The 23,270-nt window shown below is 46.9% G+C and overlaps 1 protein-coding gene across 3 annotated transcripts in view; it reads right to left on the bottom strand.

Annotated features, from left to right (window-relative positions):
• The window catches only part of gab2 (GRB2-associated binding protein 2), a 163,479-nt gene that overhangs the window by 72,226 nt on the left and 67,983 nt on the right, over positions 1 to 23,270 (bottom strand). For all 3 annotated transcript variants that reach the window (XM_064985427.1, XM_064985428.1, XM_064985429.1), the window contains exon 2: positions 7,457 to 7,760. In XM_064985427.1, the coding sequence (XP_064841499.1) occupies positions 7,457 to 7,760 (304 nt within the window). The remainder of the gene's footprint in view (positions 1 to 7,456; positions 7,761 to 23,270) is intronic.

Here is a 23,270-nt window from a genome sequence, read left to right as displayed (position 1 = left end):
TTTAACAAGGACAGATTCTCCATCCTCGAGGGGGAGATCAACCATTTCCAGGCTCAGGGACATGTAATAACCTGACACCCTCTGCACACAGGGTGACAAATACCTACCAGGAGGTGGCACCATTCCCTCCCCCATATGCCCCCCTAGACACAACAAAAATGAGTCACAACTCCCTCCGCACTGTCGGACGCTGGGTATGTACATAGTCAATGGTAGGTACACCTGTAGCTCATCTCTTGGCAGTAGTGCTGACGACTACTTTATCACTGACCTCAACCCAGAGTCTCTTAGAGCATTCAGTCAGCCCACTGACCTCAACCCAGAGTCTCTTAGAGCATTCAGTCAGCCCACTGACCTCAACCCAGAGTCTCTTAGAGCATTCAGTCAGCCCACTGACCTCAACCCAGAGTCTCTTAGAGCGTTCAGTCAGCCCACTGACCTCAACCCAGAGTCTCTTAGAGCGTTCAGTCAGCCCACTGACCTCAACCCAGAGTCTCTTAGAGCGTTCAGTCAGCCCACTGACCTCAACCCAGAGTCTCTTAGAGCGTTCAGTCAGCCCACTGACCTCAACCCAGAGTCTCTTAGAGCGTTCAGTCAGCCCACTGACCTCAACCCAGAGTCTCTTAGAGCATTCAGTCAGCCCACTGACCTCAACCCAGAGTCTCTCAGAGCGTTCAGTCAGCCCACTGACCTCAACCCAGAGTCTCTTAGAGCATTCAGTCAGCCCACTGACCTCAACCCAGAGTCTCTTAGAGCGTTCAGTCAGCCCACTGACCTCAACCCAGAGTCTCTTAGAGCATTCAGTCAGCCCACTGACCTCAACCCAGAGTCTCTCAGAGCGTTCACAGTCAGCCCACTGACACCCCTATCAGACCACAGAAAATCACAGTCTACTTGAACAGAGCAATACGCAACCATGAGGCATCAAAGCAAAATTAACTAAATAATATTAAGAAATGCTATAGATGGAAGGAAAGTAGCGTGGAAAAAACAATTAGGCAACACCAAATTCAATCCCTTCTAGACAACTTCCTGGACAACATGTTTCACTGTAATAGTGAAGGTGTGAACCTGGCAGTAGAAAACCAGAACAGTATAATAGTTGACCTCTCAGCTATCACATCTAAAAATGTCAAGCAGACAACCTAAGAAAATGATTAACAAATAGTTTGATGAAGAATGTAAAAACCTAAGAAAGAAACATATCCACCCAATAACATAGAGAACCAGAAAACCCGAGCCGACACTATGGTGAATCACTAAAACAATACAGAAATACACTACGGAAAAAGAAGGAACAGCATGTCAGAAATCAGCTCAATGTAATTGAAGAATCCATAGAATCTAACCACTTCTGGGAAAATTGGAAAATTCTAAACAAACAACACAAAGAGTTATCTATCCAATATGGAGATGTATGGATAAACCACTTCAATCTTTTGGGCTCTAAAACAAAGAACAAGCAGCAAAAACACATACAAATCTTAGAATTAACTATTAAAGACGACCAGAACCCACAGGATTCTCCAATTACATTGAATGAACTACAGGACAAAATACAAACCCTCCAACCCAAAAAGGCCTGTGGTGTTGATGGTATCCTAAGTGAAATGATAAAATATACAGACAACAAATTCCAATTGGCTATACTAAAACTCTTTAACATCATCCTTAGCTCTGGCATCTTCCCCAATATTTGGAACCAAGGACTGATCACCCCAATCCTTAAAAGAAGAGACAAATTTGTCTGTGTGTCTGTCTGTGTGTCTGTCTGTGTGTGTGTCTGTCTGTGTGTGTGTCTGTCTGTGTGTGTGTCTGTCTGTCTGTCTGTCTGTCTGTCTGTCTCTCTGCCTGTCTGTCTGTCTGTCTCTCTGCCTGTCTGTCTGTCTGTCTGTCTGTCTGTCTGTCTATCTGTCTCTCTGCCTGTCTCTCTGTCTCTCTGTCTCTCTGTCTGTCTGTCTCAATTCAATTTCAATTTAAGGGTCTTTATTGGTATGGGAAACATAGTTTTACATTGCCAAAGCATGTGAAATAGATAATAAACTAAAGTGAAATAAACAATATAAATTAACAGTAAACATTCCACTCACAAAAGTTCCAAATGAATAAAGACATTTCAAATGTCATAATATGTATATGGGTTATAACTGATTAATGTCATAAAATGTATATATATATATATATATACAGTGTTGTAATGGGTTTGAATACGGATTAAATAATTTTTTGCCAGATCCTAACTGGGTTGCATGTCAGAGAAAAAAACAAGCCATGAGGTCGAAGGAGAGACAGGATGGTGTCAAGGCACAGATCTGGGGAAGGGTACCAAAAGATTCTGCAACATTGAAGGTCCCCAAGAACACAGTGGCCTCCATCATTCTTAAATGGAAGAAGTTTGGAACCACCAGGACTCTTCCTAGAGCTGGCCGCCCGGACAAACTGAGCAATTGGGGGAGAAGGGCCTTGGTCTGGGAGGTGACTAAGAACCCGATGGTCACTCTGACAGAGCTCCAGAGCTCCTCTGTGGAGAAGGGACAACGTTCCAGAAGGACAACCATCTCTGCAGCACTCCACCAATCAGACCTTTATAGTAGAGTGGCCAGACGGAAGCCACTCCTCAGTAAAAAAGGCACATGACAGCCCACTTGGAGTTTGCCAAAAGGCACCTAAGAATCTCAGACCATGAGAAACAAGATTCTCTGGTCTGATGAAACCAAGATTGAACTCTTTGGCCTGAATGCCAGGCGTCACGTCTGGAGGAAACCTGGTACCATCCCTACGGTGAAGCATGGTGGTGGCAGCATCATGCTGTGGGGGTGTTTTTCGGCATCAGGGAGAGTAGTCAGGATCGAGGGAAAGATGAACGGAGCAAAGTACAGAGAGATCCTTGATGAAAGCCTACTCCAGAGCACTCAAGAGTTCAGACTGGGGCGAAGGTTCACCTTCCAACAAGACAACGACCCTAAGCACACAGCCAAGATAACACAGGACAGGCTTTGGGACAAATCTCTGAATGTCCTTGAGTGGCCCAGGCAGAGCCCGGACGATGATCTGCAGAGAAGAATGGGAGAAACTCCCCAAATACAGGTGTGCCAAGCTTGTCGCATCATACCCAAGAAGACTCGAGGCTGTATTTTACTGCCAAAGGTGCTTCAACCAAGTACTGAGTAAATGGTGTGAATACTGACATAAATGTGATATTTCAGTTCTTAATTTTGATAAAATCTGAAAATATTTATTTAAAAAATGTTTTTGCTTTGCATTGTGGGGTGTAGAATGACGAGGAAAACATGTGGACAAAGTCAAGGGGTCTGAACACTTTCCGAATGTCAGGCTATCTGACCCTGAATCAGATGGTAGACTACTAGAGGGATGTCAGGATATCTGACCCTGAATCACTAAACCACATACAGAGCTTTCTGAAAGTATTCAGACCCCTTGACTCGTTCCACATTTTGTTACGTTACAGCCTTATTCTAAAATGGATTAAATAAAAACACATCCTCATCAATCTACACACAATACCCCATAATAACAACATGAACACATCATACCTTATTTACATAAGTAGTCAGACCGTTTGCTAAGAGATTCGATATTGAACTCAGGTGCATCCTGTTTTCATTGATCATTCTTAAGATCTTTCTAACAACATCAAAACAAATGTTATTGGTCACATACACATGGTTAGCACATATTATTGTGAGTGAAATGCTAATGCTTCTAGATCCAATAGTGCAGCAGTTTCTAACAGGTAATAGTAGGGACACATTTTGGGGAATATTCAGAGGTGGAAACTGAAAAATATTAACGGGAATATATGCAAATGATTATTAACACCAAATAATATTCAAATATTTTTTGCATTGGATACATTTACCATATCATATGGAGACAGAAACATAAACCTTTTACAGGGTAGCCTAGTGGTTAGAGTGTTGGACTAGTAACCGAAAAATTACTGGTCGTAGTGCTGGTATTATTCCTGGTCGTAGTGCTGGTATTATTCCTGGTTTTATTCCTGGTTTTATTCCTGGTATTATTCCTGGTCGTAGTGCTGGTATTATTCCTGGTCGTATTTCTGGTCGTAGTGCTGGTATTATTTCTGGTCGTAGTGCTGGTCGTAGTGCTGGTCGTAGTGCTGGTCGTATTCCTGGTCACAGTCCTGGTCGTAGTCCTGGTTGTATTCCTGGTCGTAGTCCTGGTTGTATTCCTGGTCGTAGTGCTGGTTGTATTCCTGGTCGTATTCCTGGTCGCAGTCCTGGTCGTAGTCCTGGTGGTATTCCTGGTCGTAGTGCTGGTTGTATTCCTGGTCGTAGTGCTGGTTGTATTCCTGGTCGTAGTGCTGGTTGTATTCCTGGTCGTAGTGCTGGTTGTATTCCTGGTCATAGTGCTGGTTGTAGTCCTGGTCGTAGTGCTGGTTGTATTCCTGGTCGTAGTGCTGGTTGTATTCCTGGTCGTAGTGCTGGTTGTATTCCTGGTATTATTCCTGGTCGTATTCCTGGTCGTAGTCCTGGTTGTATTCCTGGTCGTAGTGCTGGTTGTATTCCTGGTCGTAGTCCTGGTTGTATTCCTGGTCGTTGTCCTGGTTGTATTCCTGCTCGTTGTCCTGGTCGTAGTCCTGGTCGTAGTCCTGGTTGTATTCCTGGTCGTAGTGCTGGTTGTATTCCTGGTCGTAGTCCTGGTTGTATTCCTGGTCATAGTGCTGGTTGTATTCCTGGTCGTAGTGCTGGTTGTATTCCTGGTCGTAGTCCTGGTTGTATTCCTGGTCGTAGTCCTGGTTGTATTCCTGGTCATTGTCCTGGTCGTAGTCCTGGTCGTAGTGCTGGTTGTAGTCCTGGTCGTAGTGCTGGTTGTATTCCTGGACGTAGTGCCGGTATTATTCCTGGTATTATTTCTGGTCGTAGTGCTGGTTGTATTCCTGGTCGTAGTGCTGGTTGTATTCCTGGTCGTAGTGCTGGTTGTATTCCTGGTCGTAGTGCCGGTATTATTCCTGGTATTATTCCTGGTCGTAGTCCTGGTCGTAGTGCTGGTTGTATTCCTGGTCGTAGTGCTGGTTGTTTTCCTGGTCGTAGTGCTGGTTGTATTCCTGGTCATAGTGCTGGTGTAGTCCTGGTTGTATTCCTGGTCGTAGTGCTGGTTGTAGTCATGGTCGTAGTGCTGGTTGTTTTCCTGGTCGTGGTGCTGGTCGTAGTGCCGGTATTAATCCTGGTATTATTCCTGGTATTTTTTCTGGTCGTAGTTCTGGTCGCAGTGCTGGTATTATTCCTGGTTGTATTTCTGGTCGTAGTTCTGGTCGTAGTGCTGGTTGTATTCCTGGACGTAGTGCTGGTTGTATTCCTGGTCGTAGTGCTGGTTGTATTCCTGGACGTAGTGCTGGTTGTATTCCTGGTCGTAGTCCTGGTTGTATTCCTGGTCGTAGTCCTGGTTGTATTCCTGGTCGTTGTCCTGGTCGTAGTCCTGGTCGTAGTGCTGGTTGTAGTCCTGGTCGTAGTGCTGGTTGTATTCCTGGACGTAGTGCCGGTATTATTCCTGGTATTATTTCTGGTCGTAGTGCTGGTTGTATTCCTGGTCGTAGTGCTGGTTGTATTCCTGGTCGTAGTGCTGGTTGTATTCCTGGTCGTAGTGGTGGTCGTGTTCCTGGTCGTAGTGCTGGTTGTATTCCTGGACGTAGTGCTGGTTGTATTCCTGGTCGTAGTGCTGGTTGTATTCCTGGACGTAGTGCTGGTTGTATTCCTGGTCGTAGTGCTGGTTGTATTCCTGGTCGTAGTGCTGGTTGTATTCCTGGTCGTATTCCTGGTCGTAGTGCTGGTATTATTCCTGGTTGTATTTCTGGTCGTAGTCCTGGTCGTATTTCTGGTCGTAGTCCTGGTCGTGTTCCTGGTCGTAGTGGTGGTTGTATTCCTGGTCGTAGTGCTGGTATTATTCCTGGTTGTAGTGGTGGTCGTAGCGCTGGTATTATTCCTGGTCGTAGTGGTGGTTGTATTCCTGGTCGTAGTGCTGGTTGTATTCCTCGTTGTAGTCCTGGTCGTAGCGCTGGTATTATTCCTGGTCGTAGTGGTGGTTGTATTCCTGGTCGTAGTCCTGGTTGTATTCCTGGTCGTAGTCCTGGTTGTATTCCTGGTCGTTGTCCTGGTCGTAGTGCTGGTTGTATTCCTGGACGTAGTGCCGGTATTATTCCTGGTATTATTTCTGGTCGTAGTGCTGGTTGTATTCCTGGTCGTAGTGCTGGTTGTATTCCTGGTCGTAGTGCTGGTTGTATTCCTGGTCGTAGTGGTGGTCGTGTTCCTGGTCGGAGTGGTGGTCGTGTTCCTGGTCGTAGTGGTGGTCGTGTTCCTGGTCGTAGTGGTGGTCGTGTTCCTGGTCGTAGTGGTGGTCGTGTTCCTGGTCGTAGTGGTGGTCGTGTTCCTGGTCGTAGTGGTGGTCGTGTTCCTGGTCGTAGTGGTGGTCGTGTTCCTGGTCGTAGTGCTGGTTGTGTTAGTAAATTGACATTTCTCTGATATCCAATATGTCTTTCCAGCTGTATGTAATAACACTTAAGGTTTTCTGGGCCACAATATAACGTCCCAGCATGGTGACATCACATTGCTGATGTACTATTCTCTGCCTGCCGTTTTGACAATGAGGCAAAAGTGATCCGATTAGAGAATGTAGGAGGAAGGAGAGAGGGTGATCAAGAGAGACCCAGAAAACAACCCCTAACCTACTGCACCTCAGATATAAAACAACCCCTAACCTACTGCACAGATATAAAACAACCCCTAACCTACTGCACCTCAGATGTAAAACAACCCCAACCAAAACAACCCCTAACCTACTGCACCTCAGATATAAAACAACCCCTAACCTACTGCACCTCAGATATAAAACAACCCCTAACCTACTGCACCTCAGATATAAAACAACCCCTAATCTACTGCACCTCAGATGTAAAACAACCCCAACCAAAACAACCCCTAACCTACTGCACCTCAGATATAAAACAACCCCTAACCTACTGCACCTCAGATATAAAACAACCCCTAACCTACTGCACCTCAGATATTTAAAACAACCCCTAATCTACTGCACCTCAGATGTAAAACAACCCCAACCAAAACAACCCCTAATCTACTGCACCTCAGATATAAAACAACCCCTAACCTACTGCACCTCAGATATAAAACAACCCCTAATCTACTGCACCTCAGATATAAAACAACCCCTAATCTACTGCACCTCAGATATAAAACAAGACTGGGTTGGGTGGGGCTAAGCGGTGAGTGTAGGTTCAGGGGTCATAGTACATATCGTATTTGTTCTGCTCTGACTGGTTGAACCAACCAGGTTAAAGGTTAAGTATGATTCAGGGGTCAGAGGTCAGGAGTACGTACCGTGGTTGTTCTGCACTGACTGGTTGAATCAACCAGGTTAAAGGTTAAGTAGGATTTCGGGGTCAGAGTTCAGGGGTACGTACCGTGGTTGTTCTGCTCTGACTGGTTGAAGCCACACAGCTGACAGATGGAGCGAACCCACTTGTTCATCTCCTCCTCGGTCTCTGCCACCAGGTAAAAAGTACGCTCTGAGGTCTTGATGTCGAACACGAAGCTATCCTGAAACTCCTTCCTCTTGAAGGTCAGCCCAGCGTCCACCTGCTCACAGCAATGCAGGTCGATGATCCGGATGGGCTTCTTAGAGCGGTCGTTCTTATAGTACTCCAGGACGTCAGGGTCGCCAGACATACGACCACTACGCAGGATGAACCAACGCTTTTTCCACGCCTGGAGAGAAGAAGAAAAAAAGAAAAAAAACAGGGCTTCAACAAATGATGTAACTGTGGAAACACACAAACATCTCTCTGTGTGTGATCACAAACCGTACCGGCGCTCAATTCAAAAAGTCAAAATCAGAACCAACTTCAACAAGTCATTTAGTCAACAGTGATTCCCCTGAAGAACAAAGTCATCAACTCTACTGGCTGTCTGTGTCTGTTCCCACAGTCTGTTCCCACAGTCCGTTCCCATGGTTACGGTGCAGCGTAAGACCCAGTTGAACAACAGTTTGGGGAGTGAACTCTGATCAAACACACAGATTGAGATCAGAGGCAGAGTTGGTGGTTGGGGGAGGCGTCATTGAGGCAGGTGTTACTCTCCCCCCAATGTATTTCCTGTGCTGCTCATATCCCTCAGAGAGTAGACACACACACACACACACAGTGACAGCTTCACTCCAGCAAACACACCTGCAAGGGGCCGAGCTCCTCCCTACCACAAAGGTGACTGACAGCTGGACAAGCCAATAAGAATCTAGTCAAACGTGGGAAAGTCCTCTCAGGCTCACAAAAACAAAGGCCATCATGAAGCAAATATTACAAATACAATGTTATGGACACCATGTTATGGACACCTGTAGCCTGGACACAGAGACAAACACAATGTTATGGACACCTGTAGGACACATTGACTCTGTACCGGTACCCCCTGTATATAGCCTCCACATTGACTCTGTACCAGTACCCCCTGTATATAGCCTCCACATTGAATCTGTACTGGTACCCCCTGTATATAGCCTCCACATTGACTCTGTACTGGTACCCCCTGTATATAGCCTCCACATTGACTCTGTACCAGTACCCCCTGTATATAGCCTCCACATTGACTCTGTACCGGTACCCCCTGTATATAGCCTCCACATTGACTCTGTACCAGTACCCCCTGTATATAGCCTCCACATTGACTCTGTACCAGTACCCCCTGTATATAGCCTCCACATTGACTCTGTACCAGTACCCCCTGTATATAGCCTCCACATTGAATCTGTACTGGTACCCCCTGTATATAGCCTCCACATTGACTCTGTACCAGTACCCCCTGTATATAGCCTCCACATTGACTCTGTACCGGTACCCCCTGTATATAGCCTCCACATTGACTCTGTACCGTAACACCCTGTATATAGCCTCCACATTGACTCTGTACAGGTACCCCCTGTATATAGCCTCCACATTGACTCTGTACCGTAACACCCTGTATATAGCCTCCACATTGACTCTGTACCGGAACACCCTGTATATAGCCTCCACATTGACTCTGTACCGGTACCCCCTGTATATAGCCTCCACATTGACTCTGTACCGTAATACCCTGTATATAGCCTCCACATTGACTCTGTACATAGTCTCCACATTGACTCTGTACCGTAACACCCTGTATATAGCCTCCACATTGACTCTGTACCGGTACCCCCTGTATATAGTCTCCACATTGACTCTGTACCGTAACACCCTGTATATAGCCTCCACATTGACTCTGTACCGGTACCCCCTGTATATAGTCTCCACATTGACTCTGTACTGGTACCCCCTGTATATAGCCTCCACATTGACTCTGTACCGTAATACCCTGTATATAGTCTCCACATTGACTCTCTACCGGAACACCCTGTATATAGCCTCCACATTGACTCTGTACCGTAATACCCTGTATATAGTCTCCACATTGACTCTGTACCATAACACCCTGTATATAGCCTCCACATTGACTCTGTACTGGTACCCCCTGTATATAGCCTCCACATTGGCTCTGTACCGTAACACCCTGTATATAGCCTCCACATTGACTCTGTACCGGTACCCCCTGTATATAGCCTCCACATTGACTCTGTACCGTAATACCCTGTATATAGCCTCCACATTGACTCTGTACATAGTCTCCACATTGACTCTGTACCGTAATACTCTGTATATAGCCTCCACATTGACTCTGTACCGTAATACCCTGTATATAGTCTCCACATTGACTCTCTACCGGAACACCCTGTATATAGCCTCCACATTGACTCTGTACCGGAACACCCTGTATATAGTCTCCACATTGACTCTGTACCGTAACACCCTGTATATAGCCTCCACATTGACTCTGTACTGGTACCCCCTGTATATAGCCTCCACATTGACTCTGTACCGTAACACCCTGTATATAGCCTCCACATTGACTCTGTACTGGTACCCCCTGTATATAGCCTCCACATTGACTCTGTACCGTAACACCCTGTATATAGCCTCCACATTGACTCTGTACCGTAATACCCTGTATATAGCCTCCACATTGACTCTGTACCGTAACACCCTGTATATAGCCTCCACATTGACTCTGTACCGTAATACCCTTTATATAGCCTCACTGCTGTTATTTTACTGCTATTCTTTAATTACTTGTTATGTTTATTCTTTTTTTCAAATCTATTTTTTTATTTTTTTACTTAACCCTTATTTTTCTTAATCATCTCACAGTAAGGACAACACCTGTTGTATTTGGCTCATGTGACAAATCAAATTTGATTTGATTACCAAAGAAAATGATTATCTCGGGAGGTAATGCGGTCGACAGTGGTGTGGTTTTCCAGATCAGGATCGTTACCAAACAACTGAGTTGTTAATCATGAACAAACCCCTTTCTTTTTCCCCAAAGAGTTATTTCTTCCGCGCGATGGACAGAAAGCCCACTGGGTGAATAAACAGAGACAAATATATCCGGAGAGAGCCATGACTCTATAAGTTTGTTACAGTCTCATCTTTCCATAGAGTGGTCCTATTAGTTTGTGGGCCAAACCGTTTGGGCTCCAAAGACATTTTTGTGACAAGATCGATTTTCGGGATGTCTCATGGACTGGCAAACAGCTGAAGCTCGGCCACCTTCCACAGCAGATGTTGAAGGCCGATATCGGCAGATGTTGAAGGCCGATATCGGCAGATGTTGAAGGCCGATATCGGCAGATGTTGGAGGCTCGAGGCGTCGGTGTCCACAACGGGGCCAGGTTTCCCCTTTATAATCCCTGCCACATATGACGTGTGTCTGAGCCGTGAACTGCAACTTCACTTTGTCCCTGTACTGTCGTTTTGCCTCTGATTGCCTGACGAAGGTGGTAGCTGGTCTGTTTGTTCATGTCCATGTTCCCAGTCTCCTTAAATGAGGTTTAGGTTTGGAGTTGTAATCATCCTCTGTGTACTTCCTGATGAACTACATCACCGAGTTAGTGTTGATTCTCAGGAGGCGGGGCCTGGAACATTTCCCAGTCTGCGTGATCAAAACAATCTTGAAACATAGGATTGCAATTGGTCAGACCAACGTTGAACAGTCCCGTTCCTGTTTTAAGTTCCTGCCCATAGGTGGCAAGGAGTAGAATGGAGGCATGATCTGATTTGCTGAAGGGAGGGCGTTGGGGAGCCTTGTAACCTTCCTGGAAGGGAGAGTAGCAATGATCCAGGGTCCGTGTTGCGCGTGGAGAACAGACGTGTTGATAGAATTGGACTTGAGTTCCTGTACGTTACTAAAATCACTCCTACCTCTTCTCTAGGGTTTGACATTTTGCTGCAGCCCCCCGGAATGAGTAGAACTGCCTCGGGAAGTTCAAACAAAGGATCCAGGTCAGGAAAGTTGAATTTCTGCTTGAATTGGTGAATTTGACCGCCGAGCTAATATCCACAAGTGATTTCCGACTAATATAATACAAGAAAATGTTCTGAGCAAATAATGTCTGAAGGACCTCTCTGTTCTGAGGCCAGAGACAATGGCAAATGATGGAACACGGGCTGTGTGTGTGTGTGTGTGTGTGTGTGTGTGTGTGTGTGTGTGTGTGTGTGTGTGTGTGTGTGTGTGTGTGTGTGTGTGTGTGTGTGTGTGTGTGTGTGTGTGTGTGTGTGAGTGATGGAACAGGGACTCTGGCCATATGCCAGTGAAGCACTTCCGGCCCTCTCTCACATCCTGCTGTAAGTCCGGTCTCATACATCCAGACTCCTGCTGTAGGTCCTGTCTCATACATCCAGACTGCTGCTGTAGGTCCTGTCTCATACATCCAGACTGCTGCTGTAGGTCCTGTCTCATACATCCAGACTGCTGCTGTAGGTCCTGTCTCATACATCCAGACTGCAGCTGTAGGTCCTGTCTCATACATCCAGACTGCTGCTGTAGGTCCTGTCTCATACATCCAGACTGCTGCTGTAGGTCCTGTCTCATACATCCAGACTCCTGCTGTAGGTCCTGTCTCATACATCCAGACTGCTGCTGTAGGTTCTGTCTCATACATCCAGACTCCTGCTGTAGGTCCTGTCTCATACATCCAGACTCCTGCTGTAGGTCCTGTCTCATACATCCAGACTCCTGCTGTAGGTCCTGTCTCATACATCCAGACTCCTGCTGTAGGTCCTGTCTCATACATCCAGACTCCTGCTGTAGGTCCTGTCTCATACATCCAGACTCCTGCTGTAGGTCCTGTCTCATACATCCAGACTCCTGCTGTAGGTCCTGTCTCATACATCCAGACTCCTGCTGTAGGTTCTGTCTCATACATCCAGACTGCTGCTGTAGGTCCTGTCTCATACATCCAGACTCCTGCTGTAGGTCCTGTCTCATACATCCAGACTGCTGCTGTAGGTCCTGTCTCATACATCCAGACTCCTGCTGTAGGTCCTGTCTCATACATCCAGACTCCTGCTGTAGGTTCTGTCTCATACATCCAGACTGCTGCTGTAGGTCCTGTCTCATACATCCAGACTCCTGCTGTAGGTCCTGTCTCATACATCCAGACTCCTGCTGTAGGTCCTGTCTCATACATCCAGACTGCTGCTGTAGGTCCTGTCTCATACATCCAGACTCCTGCTGTAGGTCCTGTCTCATACATCCAGACTCCTGCTGTAGGTCCTGTCTCATACATCCAGACTCCTGCTGTAGGTCCTGTCTCATACATCCAGACTGCTGCTGTAGGTCCTGTCTCATACATCCAGACTCCTGCTGTAGGTCCGGTCTCATACATCCAGACTGCTGCTGTAGGTCCTGTCTCATACATCCAGACTGCTGCTGTAGGTTCTGTCTCATACATCCAGACTCCTGCTGTAGGTCCTGTCTCATACATCCAGACTCCTGCTGTAGGTTCTGTCTCATACATCCAGACTCCTGCTGTAGGTCCTGTCTCATACATCCAGACTCCTGCTGTAGGTCCTGTCTCATACATCCAGACTCCTGCTGTAGGTCCTGTCTCATACATCCAGACTCCTGCTGTAGGTCCTGTCTCATACATCCAGACTGCTGCTGTAGGTCCTGTCTCATACATCCAGACTCCTGCTGTAGGTCCTGTCTCATACATCCAGACTCCTGCTGTAGGTCCTGTCTCATACATCCAGACTCCTGCTGTAGGTCCTGTCTCATACATCCAGACTCCTGCTGTAGGTCCTGTCTCATACATCCAGACTGCTGCTGACAGACAGGATCCTGCAGAACCCGCTTCCACCAAGGTCACTATTTCCAATGCACTCCCCTCGACACACACACACACACACACACACACACACACACACACACACACACGCAGGAAGCGGAAAATGGATCACGCTTCTTCTCCTGTGTTTTCTAATGGCTGTTGTCTTTTCCCTCTGGTCTGGTCAGTCTCTCTGTCAGGATGTCTGTCTGTCTGTCTGTCTGTCTGTCTGTCTGTCTGTCTGTCTGTCTGTCTGTCTGTCTGTCTGTCTGTCTGTTCTGTCTGTTCTGTCTGTCTGTCTGTCTGTCAGGACGTCTGTCTGTCTGTCTGTCAGGACGTCTGTCTGTCTGTCAGGACGTCTGTCTGTCTGTCAGGACGTCTGTCTGTCTGTCAGGACGTCTGTCTGTCTGTCAGGACGTCTGTCTGTCTGTCAGGACGTCTGTCTGTCTGTCTGTCTGAACTAGGTAGGGGGGCTGAGGGGAACTAGGTGAGGGGAACTAGATAGGGGGGCTGAGGGGAACTAGGTGAGGGGAACTAGATAGGGGGGCTGAGGGGAACTAGGTGAGGGGAACTAGATAGGGGGGCTGAGGGGAACTAGGTGAGGGGAACTAGGTAGGGGGCTGAGGGGAACTAGGTAGGGGGCTGAGGGGAACTAGGTAGGGGGCTGAGGGGAACTAGGTAGGGGGGCTGAGGGGAACTAGGTAGGGGGCTGAGGGGAACTAGGTAGGGGGGCTGAGGAGAACTAGGTAGGGGGCTGAGGGGAACTAGGTAGGGGGCTGAGGGGAACTAGGTAGGGGGCTGAGGGGAACTAGGTAGGGGGCTGAGGGGAACTAGGTAGGGGGCTGAGGGGAACTAGGTAGGGGGGCTGAGGGGAACTAGGTAGGGGGCTGAGGGGAACTAGGTAGGGGGCTGAGGGGAACTAGGTAGGGGCTGAGGGGAACTAGGTAGGGGGGCTGAGGGGAACTAGGTAGGGGGCTGAGGGGAACTAGGTAGGGGGCTGAGGGGAACTAGGTGAGGGGAACTAGGTGAGGGGAACTAGGTAGGGGGGCTGAGGGGAACTAGGTAGGGGGGCTGAGGGGAACTAGGTGAGGGGAACTAGGTAGGGGGGCTGAGGGGAACTAGGTAGGGGGCTGAGGGGAACTAGGTAGGGGGGCTGAGGGGAACTAGGTAGGGGGGCTGAGGGGAACTAGGTAGGGGGGCTGAGAGGAACTAGTTACGGGGGCTGAGGAGAACAAGGTTGTGTTATATAGTGTAGTGGTTGTGTTATACAGTGTAGTGGTTGTGTTATACAGTGTAGTGGTTGTGTTATACAATGTAGTGGTTGTGTTATACAGTGTCCTGGTTGTGTTATACAGTGTCCTGGTTGTGTTATACAGTGTCCTGGTTGTGTTATACAGTGTCCTGGTTGTGTTATACAGTGTCCTGGTTGTGTTATACAGTGTCCTGGTTGTGTTTCGCAGACCCAAAGTGTTAACTTGTGCGGTATCCATTGGAAATGTACCTGCTCAAATAGTAGAAGTATGCCAAGTGTTTATGGTATTTTCTGAACATTAGCCTACTGCATGTTGCTGCTTGTTAACACAGCAACATTTGCATAACGACGTGTAGTCTCAAACACCAGGGATACCAGTTGTCAAAGGCAAGTGGTTTCAGGCCTCGTTTTCATTGGTTGTTAATATAGTGGCATTATGATGTGGCGTCATGTGTTGCTGTTGTCAACACATCCTTACTGCATCCTTGTTTGTGGCTAGAGGGTGTGGTTGGGTAAAGCCAGGCATAGTACTACACACACGCACACACGCACGCACACACACACACAAAGGGGTGTGCTTTAGTTATGACAGAAGTAGTACTATAAACAGGTTTCACCTCCCACACTGACAGTCTTGAGTAATCCCTTCACAACACTGACAGTCCCGAGTAATCCCTTCACAACACTGACAGTCCCGAGTAATCCCTTCACAACACTGACAGTCCCGAGTAATCCCTTCACAACACTGACAGTCCCGAGTAATCCCTTCACAACACTGACAGTCCCGAGCAATCCCTTCACAACACTGACAGTCCCGAGTAATCCCTTCACAACACTGACAGTCCTGAATCCCTTCACAACACTGACAGTCCTGAGTAATCCCTTCACAACACTGACAGTCCTGAATCCCTTCACAACACTGACAGTCCTGAGTAATCCCTTCACACCACTGACAGTCCCGAGTAATCCCTTCACACCACTGACAGTCCCGAGTAATCCCTTCACAACACTGACAGTCCCGAGTAATCCCTTCACAACACTGACAGTCCCGAGTAATCCCTTCACAACACTGACAGTCCCGAGTAATCCCTTCACAACACTGACAGTCCCGAGTAATCCCTTCACAACACTGACAGTCCCGAGTAATCCCTTCACAACACTGACAGTCCCGAGTAATCCCTTCACAACACTGACAGTCCCGAGTAATCCCTTCACAACACTGACAGTCCTGAGCAATCCCTTCACAACACTGACAGTCCTGAGAAATCCCTTCACAACACTGACAGTCCTGAGCAATCCCTTCACACCACTGACAGTCCCGAGTAATCCCTTCACAACACTGACAGTCCCGAGTAATCCCTTCACAACACTGACAGTCCCGAGTAATCCCTTCACAACACTGACAGTCCCGAGTAATCCCTTCACAACACTGACAGTCCTGAGCAATCCCTTCACAACACTGACAGTCCCGAGTAATCCCTTCACAACACTGACAGTCCCGAGCAATCCCTTCACAACACTGACAGTCCTGAGTAATCCCTTCACAACACTGACAGTACCGAGTAATCCCTTCACAACACTGACAGTCCCGAGTAATCCCTTCACAACACTGACAGTCCCGAGTAATCCCTTCACAACACTGACAGTCCCGAGTAATCCCTTCACAACACTGACAGTCCCGAGTAATCCCTTCACAACACTGACAGTCCCGAGTAATCCCTTCACAACACTGACAGTCCCGAGCAATCCCTTCACAACACTGACAGTCCTGAGTAATCCCTTCACAACACTGACAGTCCTGAGTAATCCCTTCACAACACTGACAGTCCCGAGTAATCCCTTCACAACACTGACAGTCCTGAGTAATCCCTTCACAACACTGACAGTCCTGAGTAATCCCTTCACAACACTGACAGTCCCGAGTAATCCCTTCACAACACTGACAGTCCCGAGTAATCCATTCACACCCCCCCAGAACCCTGAGATTCTCGTTGTAATGAAAAATGCTGGTATTATTCATATTCTTAAAAAATAAATGGTTGTAAATAGTACCAGATAGGGGTTGTTTGGTTTGTATTCCATTTGATGCTATATAGAACCCTTTTTTGAAGGTTCAATAAAGAACCATGCTCGCAAGGTTCTAAATGGAAACTATATGGTGCTAGAACCCTTTCCTAATGTTCTACAAAAGAACCATTAAATAAGGCACTATATAACACCAAAAAGGGTTTCGCTATGGTTACAACCCTTTTTGGGCCTATCTGGACCAACCTGCAATCACCTGCTCTGTCGAGACCAATCACCTGCTCTGTCGAGACCAATCACCTGCTCTGTCGAGACCAATCACCTGCTCTGTCGAGACCAATCACCTGCTCTGTCGAGACCAATCACCTGCTCTGTTGAGACCAATCACCTGCGCTGTCGAGACCAATCACCTGCTCTGTCGAGACCAATCACCTGCGCTGTCGAGACCAATCACCTGCACTGTCTAGACCAATCACCTGCACTGTCTAGACAAACCACCAATCACTTGCTCTGTCTAGACCAATCACCTGCTCTGTTGAGACCAATTACCTGCTCTGTCTAGACAAACCACCAATCACCTGCACTGTCTAGACAAATCACCAATCACCTGCACTGTCTAGACCAACTACCAATCACCTGCACTGTCTAGACCAACTACCAATCACCTGCACTTTCTATAGTGCTTCATTAATGACTGTTGTCACGTTCTGTTGCATAATTCAACAAGTGTATCAATAGCAGGATACTGATTAATAACCAACAGCTTGGCTCTAGATTACATACATACATACTTTACATTGTTAATCACGTCAGACATAATATCACGATCATCCAAGTGTTCGGAAGTTGATTTCATTTTAGAGCATCTGCATTTCAACTGTATTAAACTATAACTTTTTTTTTTTCAATAACACAACAAATGAATACCCATGAAACTGAAGTTTCTCTTTCTTCTCTTTGTTGGGATGTGAATGTCGAGACGGTGAGTTAAATCACCAACGAAGCATTAGTGCTGTTATAGTTTGCAACAGAAAGACAATGTATTCCATTGAGCCCATGTCAGCCATTAGCAGGGTGTGTTTGACAGATCATTAAAAAACATTTCCACAGTCGTAATATTAACGGGACAAAACAACTTGCACAACCTAGAGTATGAAAGAGTCACTGAACGTAATCCATCCAGCTAAATTTAAGTGACGAGTGGATTTTGCTCCCCTCAAACACAGGAAATAAATGTCTGAAAACCACAGATATTCAGGTGCATGGGGCACGTTGCTATATTATATTATTCAATTCCATAGGTGTTATTATTGTGTTAACTGACAAGTTGAATCTAGTAAGCTATCTCTGGAAAAGCAGAGGAGAGAGACTGGGAACCACTGACTGATAAAGTCAACCGTTAGATTGACACAAGGCCATAAGTCAGTTTTTCACATGACTGGCCATAGTCATACAGAATAAGTATTATAATAAGTAACCCACATTAGATAACCAGTTTTGATAGCCTTTAGCCGTACCCTCATCCTACTCCTCCTCTGTTCCTCGGGTGATGTAGAGGTTAACCCAGGCCCTGTGTGTCTACAGCCGCTCTCATTTGTTGACTTCTGTAACCGTAAAAGCCTTGGTTTCATGCATGTTAACATCAGAAGCCTCCTCCCTAATTTTGTTTTACTCAATGCTGTAGCACACTCTGCCAACCCTGATGCCCTTGCCGTGTCTGAATCCTGGCTTAGGAAGGCCACCAAAAATTCTGAGATTTCCATCCCCAACTACAACATTATAGAACTGCCAAAGGGGGAAGGAGTTGCAATCTACTGCAGAGATGACCTGCAAAGATCTATCATACTTTATAGGTCTATGCCCAAACAGTTTGAGCAAAACAGAGCTATTTCGTCTACACAAAAAATCTTTTTGACAAAAATGAACATTTGCTATCTAACTACGAGTCTCGTCATCGAAAACAACCGAAGTTCTTTAAAGGTAAATTATTTTATTTTAATGCTTTTCTTGTTTTTGTGAAAATGTTGCCTGCTGAATGCTAGGCTTATTGCTATGCTAGGCTATCAATACTCTTACACATGCTTGTGTAGCTTTGGTTGAAAAGCATATTTTGAAAATCTGAGATGACAGTGTTGTTAACAAAAGGCTAAGCTTGTGTTTCAATATATTTATTTCATTTCATTTGCGATTTTCATGAATAGGAAATGTTGCATTATGGTAATGAGCTTGAGGCTATGATTACGCTCCCGGATACGGGATTGCTCGACGCTAGAGGTTAAAAGTAATTTCCTCACCATCTTAAATAAGCATACGCCTTTCAAAAAGCATAGGACTAAGAACAGATATAGACCTTGGTTCACTGCAGACCTGACAGCCCTTGACCAGCACAAAAGCATCCGGACTGCACTAGCATAAAATAGTCCCCGCGATATGCAACTTTTCAGGGAAGTCAGGAACTAATACACACAGTCAGTTAGGAAAGCAAAGGCTACCTTTTTCAAACAGAGATTTGCATCCTGTAGCACTGACTCCAAAATGTTTTGGGACACTGTAAAGTCCATGGAGAACAAGAGCACCTCCTCCCAGCTTCCCACTGCACTGAGGCTAGGAAACACTGTCACCACCGATAAATCCACGATAATCGAGAATTTCAATATGCACGGCTGGCCATGCTATCCTCCTGGCTAACTCCTGGCTAACCCCAACCCCGACCAACAGCTCTGCAACCCCCGCAGCTACTTGCCCAAGCCTCCCCAGCTTCTCCTTCACCCAAATCCAGACAGCAGATGTTCTGAAAGAGCTGCAGAACCTGGACCCGTACAAATCAGCTCGGCTTGACAATCTGGACCCTCTATTTCTGAAACTATCCGCCGCCATTGTTGCAACCCCTATTACCAGTCTGTTCAACCTCTCTTTTGTATCGTCCGAGATCTTCGAAAGCCAAGTTAACAAACACTGACCATTTCGAATCCCACCGTACCTTCTCCGCTGTGCAATCCGGTTTCCGAGCTGGTCACGGGTGCACCTCAGCCGCGCTAAGGTACTAAACGATATCATAACTTCCACCGGTAAGACAGTACTGTGCAGCTGTCTTCATTGAACTGGCCAAGGCTTTTGACTCTGTCAATCACCGTATTCTAAATCGGCAGACTCAACAGTCTTGGTTTCTCAAATGACTGCCTCGCCTGGTTCACCAACTTCTTCCAGGCAGAGTTCAGTGTGTCAAGTCGGGGGGGCTGTTATCCAGACCTCTGGCAGTCTCTATGGGGTGCCACAGGGTTCAATTCTCGGGCTGACTCTTTTCTCTGTATATATCAATGACGGTCGCTCTTGTTGCGGGTGATTCCTTGATCAACCTCTACAGAGACTGTATACATCTGGCCCTTCCTTGGACACTGTTAACAAACCTTCAGACGAGCTTCAATGCCATTCAAACACTCCTTCCGTGGCCTCCAACTGCTCTTAAGCGCTAGTAAAAACCAAATGCATTCTTTTCAACCGATCGCTGCCCGCAGCCGCCCGACGAGCATCACTACTCTGGAAGGTTCTGACTTAGAATATGTGGATCTCTACAAATACCTAGGTGTCTGGTTAGACTGTAAACTCCTTCCAGACTCATTTTAAGCATCTCCAATCCAAAATTAAATCTAGAATCGGCTTCCCATTTCGCAACAAAGCCTCCATCAATTACTCTGCCAAACATACCCTCGTAAAACTGACTATCCTACCGATCCTCGACTTCGGCGATGTAATTTACAAAATAGCCTTCAACACTCTACTCAGAACACTGGATGCAGTCTATCACGGTGCCATCCGTTTTGTCACCAAAGCCCCATATACCACCCACCAACCTGTATGCTGTCGATGGCTGGCCCTCGCTACATATTCTTCACCAGACCCACTGGCTTCAGGTCATCTGTAAGTCTTTGCTAGGTAAAGCCCCGCCTTGTCTCAGCTCACTGGTCACCATAGCAACACCCACCCGTAGCACACACTCCAGCAGGTATATCTCACTGGTCATCCCCAAAGCCAACACCTCTTTGACCAGCTTTCCTTCCAGTTCTCTGCTGCCAATGACTGGAACGAATCGTAAAAATAGCTGAAGTTGGAGACTTATATCTCCCTCACGAACTTTAAACATCAGCTATCTGAGCAGCTTACCAATCGCTACAGCTGTACACAGCGCATCTGTACATAGCCCATCTGTACACAGCCCATCTGTACATAGCCCATCTGTACATAGCCCATCTGTACACAGCCCATCTGTACATAGCCCATCTGTACATAGCCCATCCAACTACCTCATCCCCATATTGTTTTTATTAACTTTTTTTTTTGCTCTTTTGCACACCAGTATTTCCTTGATCATTTCTCTACTCTTGATATCATGGATAACACCTGCTGTACAGCATCTTACATATCGCTTTTTAAATCCTCAAACTCCAACGCTAGAGTGAGCTTCTGACTGTGGGCGGAGGGGCTTCTGACTGTGGGCGGAGGGGCCTCTGACTGTGGGCGGAGGGGCCTCTGACTGTGGGCGGAGGGGCCTCTGACTGTGGGCGGAGGGGCCTCTGACTGTGGGCGGAGGGGCCTCTGACTGTGGGCGGAGGGGCCTCTGACTGTGGGCGGAGGGGCCTCTGACTGTGGGCGGAGGGGCCTCTGACTGTGGGCGGAGGGGCCTCTGACTGTGGGCGGAGATCAAAGGGAGAAAACAAGGTCAGGCTAAGCAGAGAGACTACCAGCACCAATGTTTCCCATCAGATGGGGCCGGCGAAGGCGGCTGACGTTTTTTCGTGTCTCTAACCAAGTGTGTTTTCTTGTTTGTAACTTATTTTGTACATAATGTTGCTGCATGTTTTTTTCCTTTAATGAGTCCGACGAGCCCGAAGTGACCTACTGCTTTCCCAGGAATAGACCCAGATCTGTCATATGCATGAAGAGAAGGCAAAGAAAAAGGGGCTGCCTTATGAGAAGTCGTAGGCGATCGAATAAACCACCACTGCCTTCCATTCTGTTAGCAAACGTGCAATCTTAGGAAAATAAAATCGATGACCTACCAGGAAGATTAAACTACTAACGGGACATTCAAAACTGTAATATCTTATGTTTCACGGAGTCGTGGCTGAACGATGATATTATCAACATACAGCTGGCTGGTTATACGCTGCACCGGCAGGACAGAACAGCGGTGTCTGGTAAGACAAGAGGCGACGGACTATGTATTTTTGTAAATAACAGCTGGTGCACGATATCTAAGGGCGTCTCGAGCTATTGCTCACCTGAGGTAGAGTATCTCATGATAAGCCGTAGACCACACCATCTACCTAGAGAGTTTTCATCTGTATTTTTGTAGCCGTCTAAAACAATTCTAGATCACCTGTCTCCACACACACAGAGACGCATACAAAGTTCTCCCTCGCCTTCCATTTGGCAAATCTGACAATAGTTCTATCCACCTGATTTCTGCTTACAAGCAAAAATTCAAGCAGGAAGCACCAGTGACTCGTCTATAAAAAAGTGGTCAGATGAAGCAGATGCTAAACTGCAGGACTGTTTTGCTAGAACAGACTAGAACATGTTCCGGAATTCCTCCGATGGCATTGAGGAGAACACCACATCAGTCACTGGCTTCATCAATAAGTGCATTGAGGACGTCATCCGCACAGTTACCGTACGTACATAACCCAACCAGAAAGCAAAGGATTACAGGCAACATCCGCACTGAGCTAAAGGCTGCCGCTTTCAAGGTGTGGGACTTATAAGACTTATAAGAAATCCCGTATGCCCTGCGACGAACCATCAAACAGGAAACGCGTCAATACAGGAATAAGATTGAATCGTACTACACCGGCTCTGACACTCGGCAGATGGGACCGCAACATTACAGACTACAAAGGGAAGCACAGCCAAGAGCTGCCCAGTGACACAAGCCTACTTGATGAGCTAAACTACTTCTATGCTCGCTTCGAGGCTAATAACATGGAAACCTACATGAGAGCACCAGCTGTTCCGGAAGACTGTGTGATCATGCTCTCCACAGCCAATGTGAGTAAGACCTTTAAACAGGTTACCATACACAAGACCGTGGTGCCAGACGGATTACCAGGACGTGTACTCATAGCATGCGCTGACCAACTGGCAAGTATCTTCAGACATTTTCAACCTCTCACTGAGTCAGTAATACCAACATCTTTCAAGCAGACCACCATAGTCCCTGTGCCCAAGAACACTATGGTAACCTGCCTTAATGACTACCGACCCGTTGCACTCACGTCTGTAGCCATGAAGTGCTTTGAAAGGCTGGTCATGGCTCACATCAACACCATTATTCCAGAAACCCTAGACCCACTCCAATTTGCATACCGCCCAAACAGATCCAGAGATAATGCAATCTCTATTGCACTCCACACTGCCATTTCCCACCTGGACAAGAGGAAGACCTATGTGAGAATGCTGTTCATTGACTACAGCTCAGCGTTCAACACCATAGTGCCCTCCAAGCTCATCAATAAGCTAAGGACCGTGGGACTAAGCACCTCCCTCTGCAACTGGATCCTTGGCTTCCTGATGGGTCGCCCCCAGTGGGAAACTGCTCGGCCTCCGACAGCAAGGCACTACAGAGGGTAGTGTGTACGGCCCAGGACATCCCTGGGGCCAAGCTGCCTGTCATCCAGGACCTCTATACCAAACGGTGTCAGATGAAGGCTCTAAAAATTGTCAAAGACTCCTGCCACCCTAGTCATAGACTGTTCTCTCTGCTACT

Source organism: Oncorhynchus masou, chromosome 13 (assembly GCF_036934945.1).
Source record: "Oncorhynchus masou masou isolate Uvic2021 chromosome 13, UVic_Omas_1.1, whole genome shotgun sequence".
In the NCBI taxonomy this organism is placed as follows: domain Eukaryota; kingdom Metazoa; phylum Chordata; class Actinopteri; order Salmoniformes; family Salmonidae; genus Oncorhynchus; species Oncorhynchus masou.
Note: the sequence above shows the minus strand (reverse complement) of the source record. Positions and strands in the feature narration are given on the sequence as shown.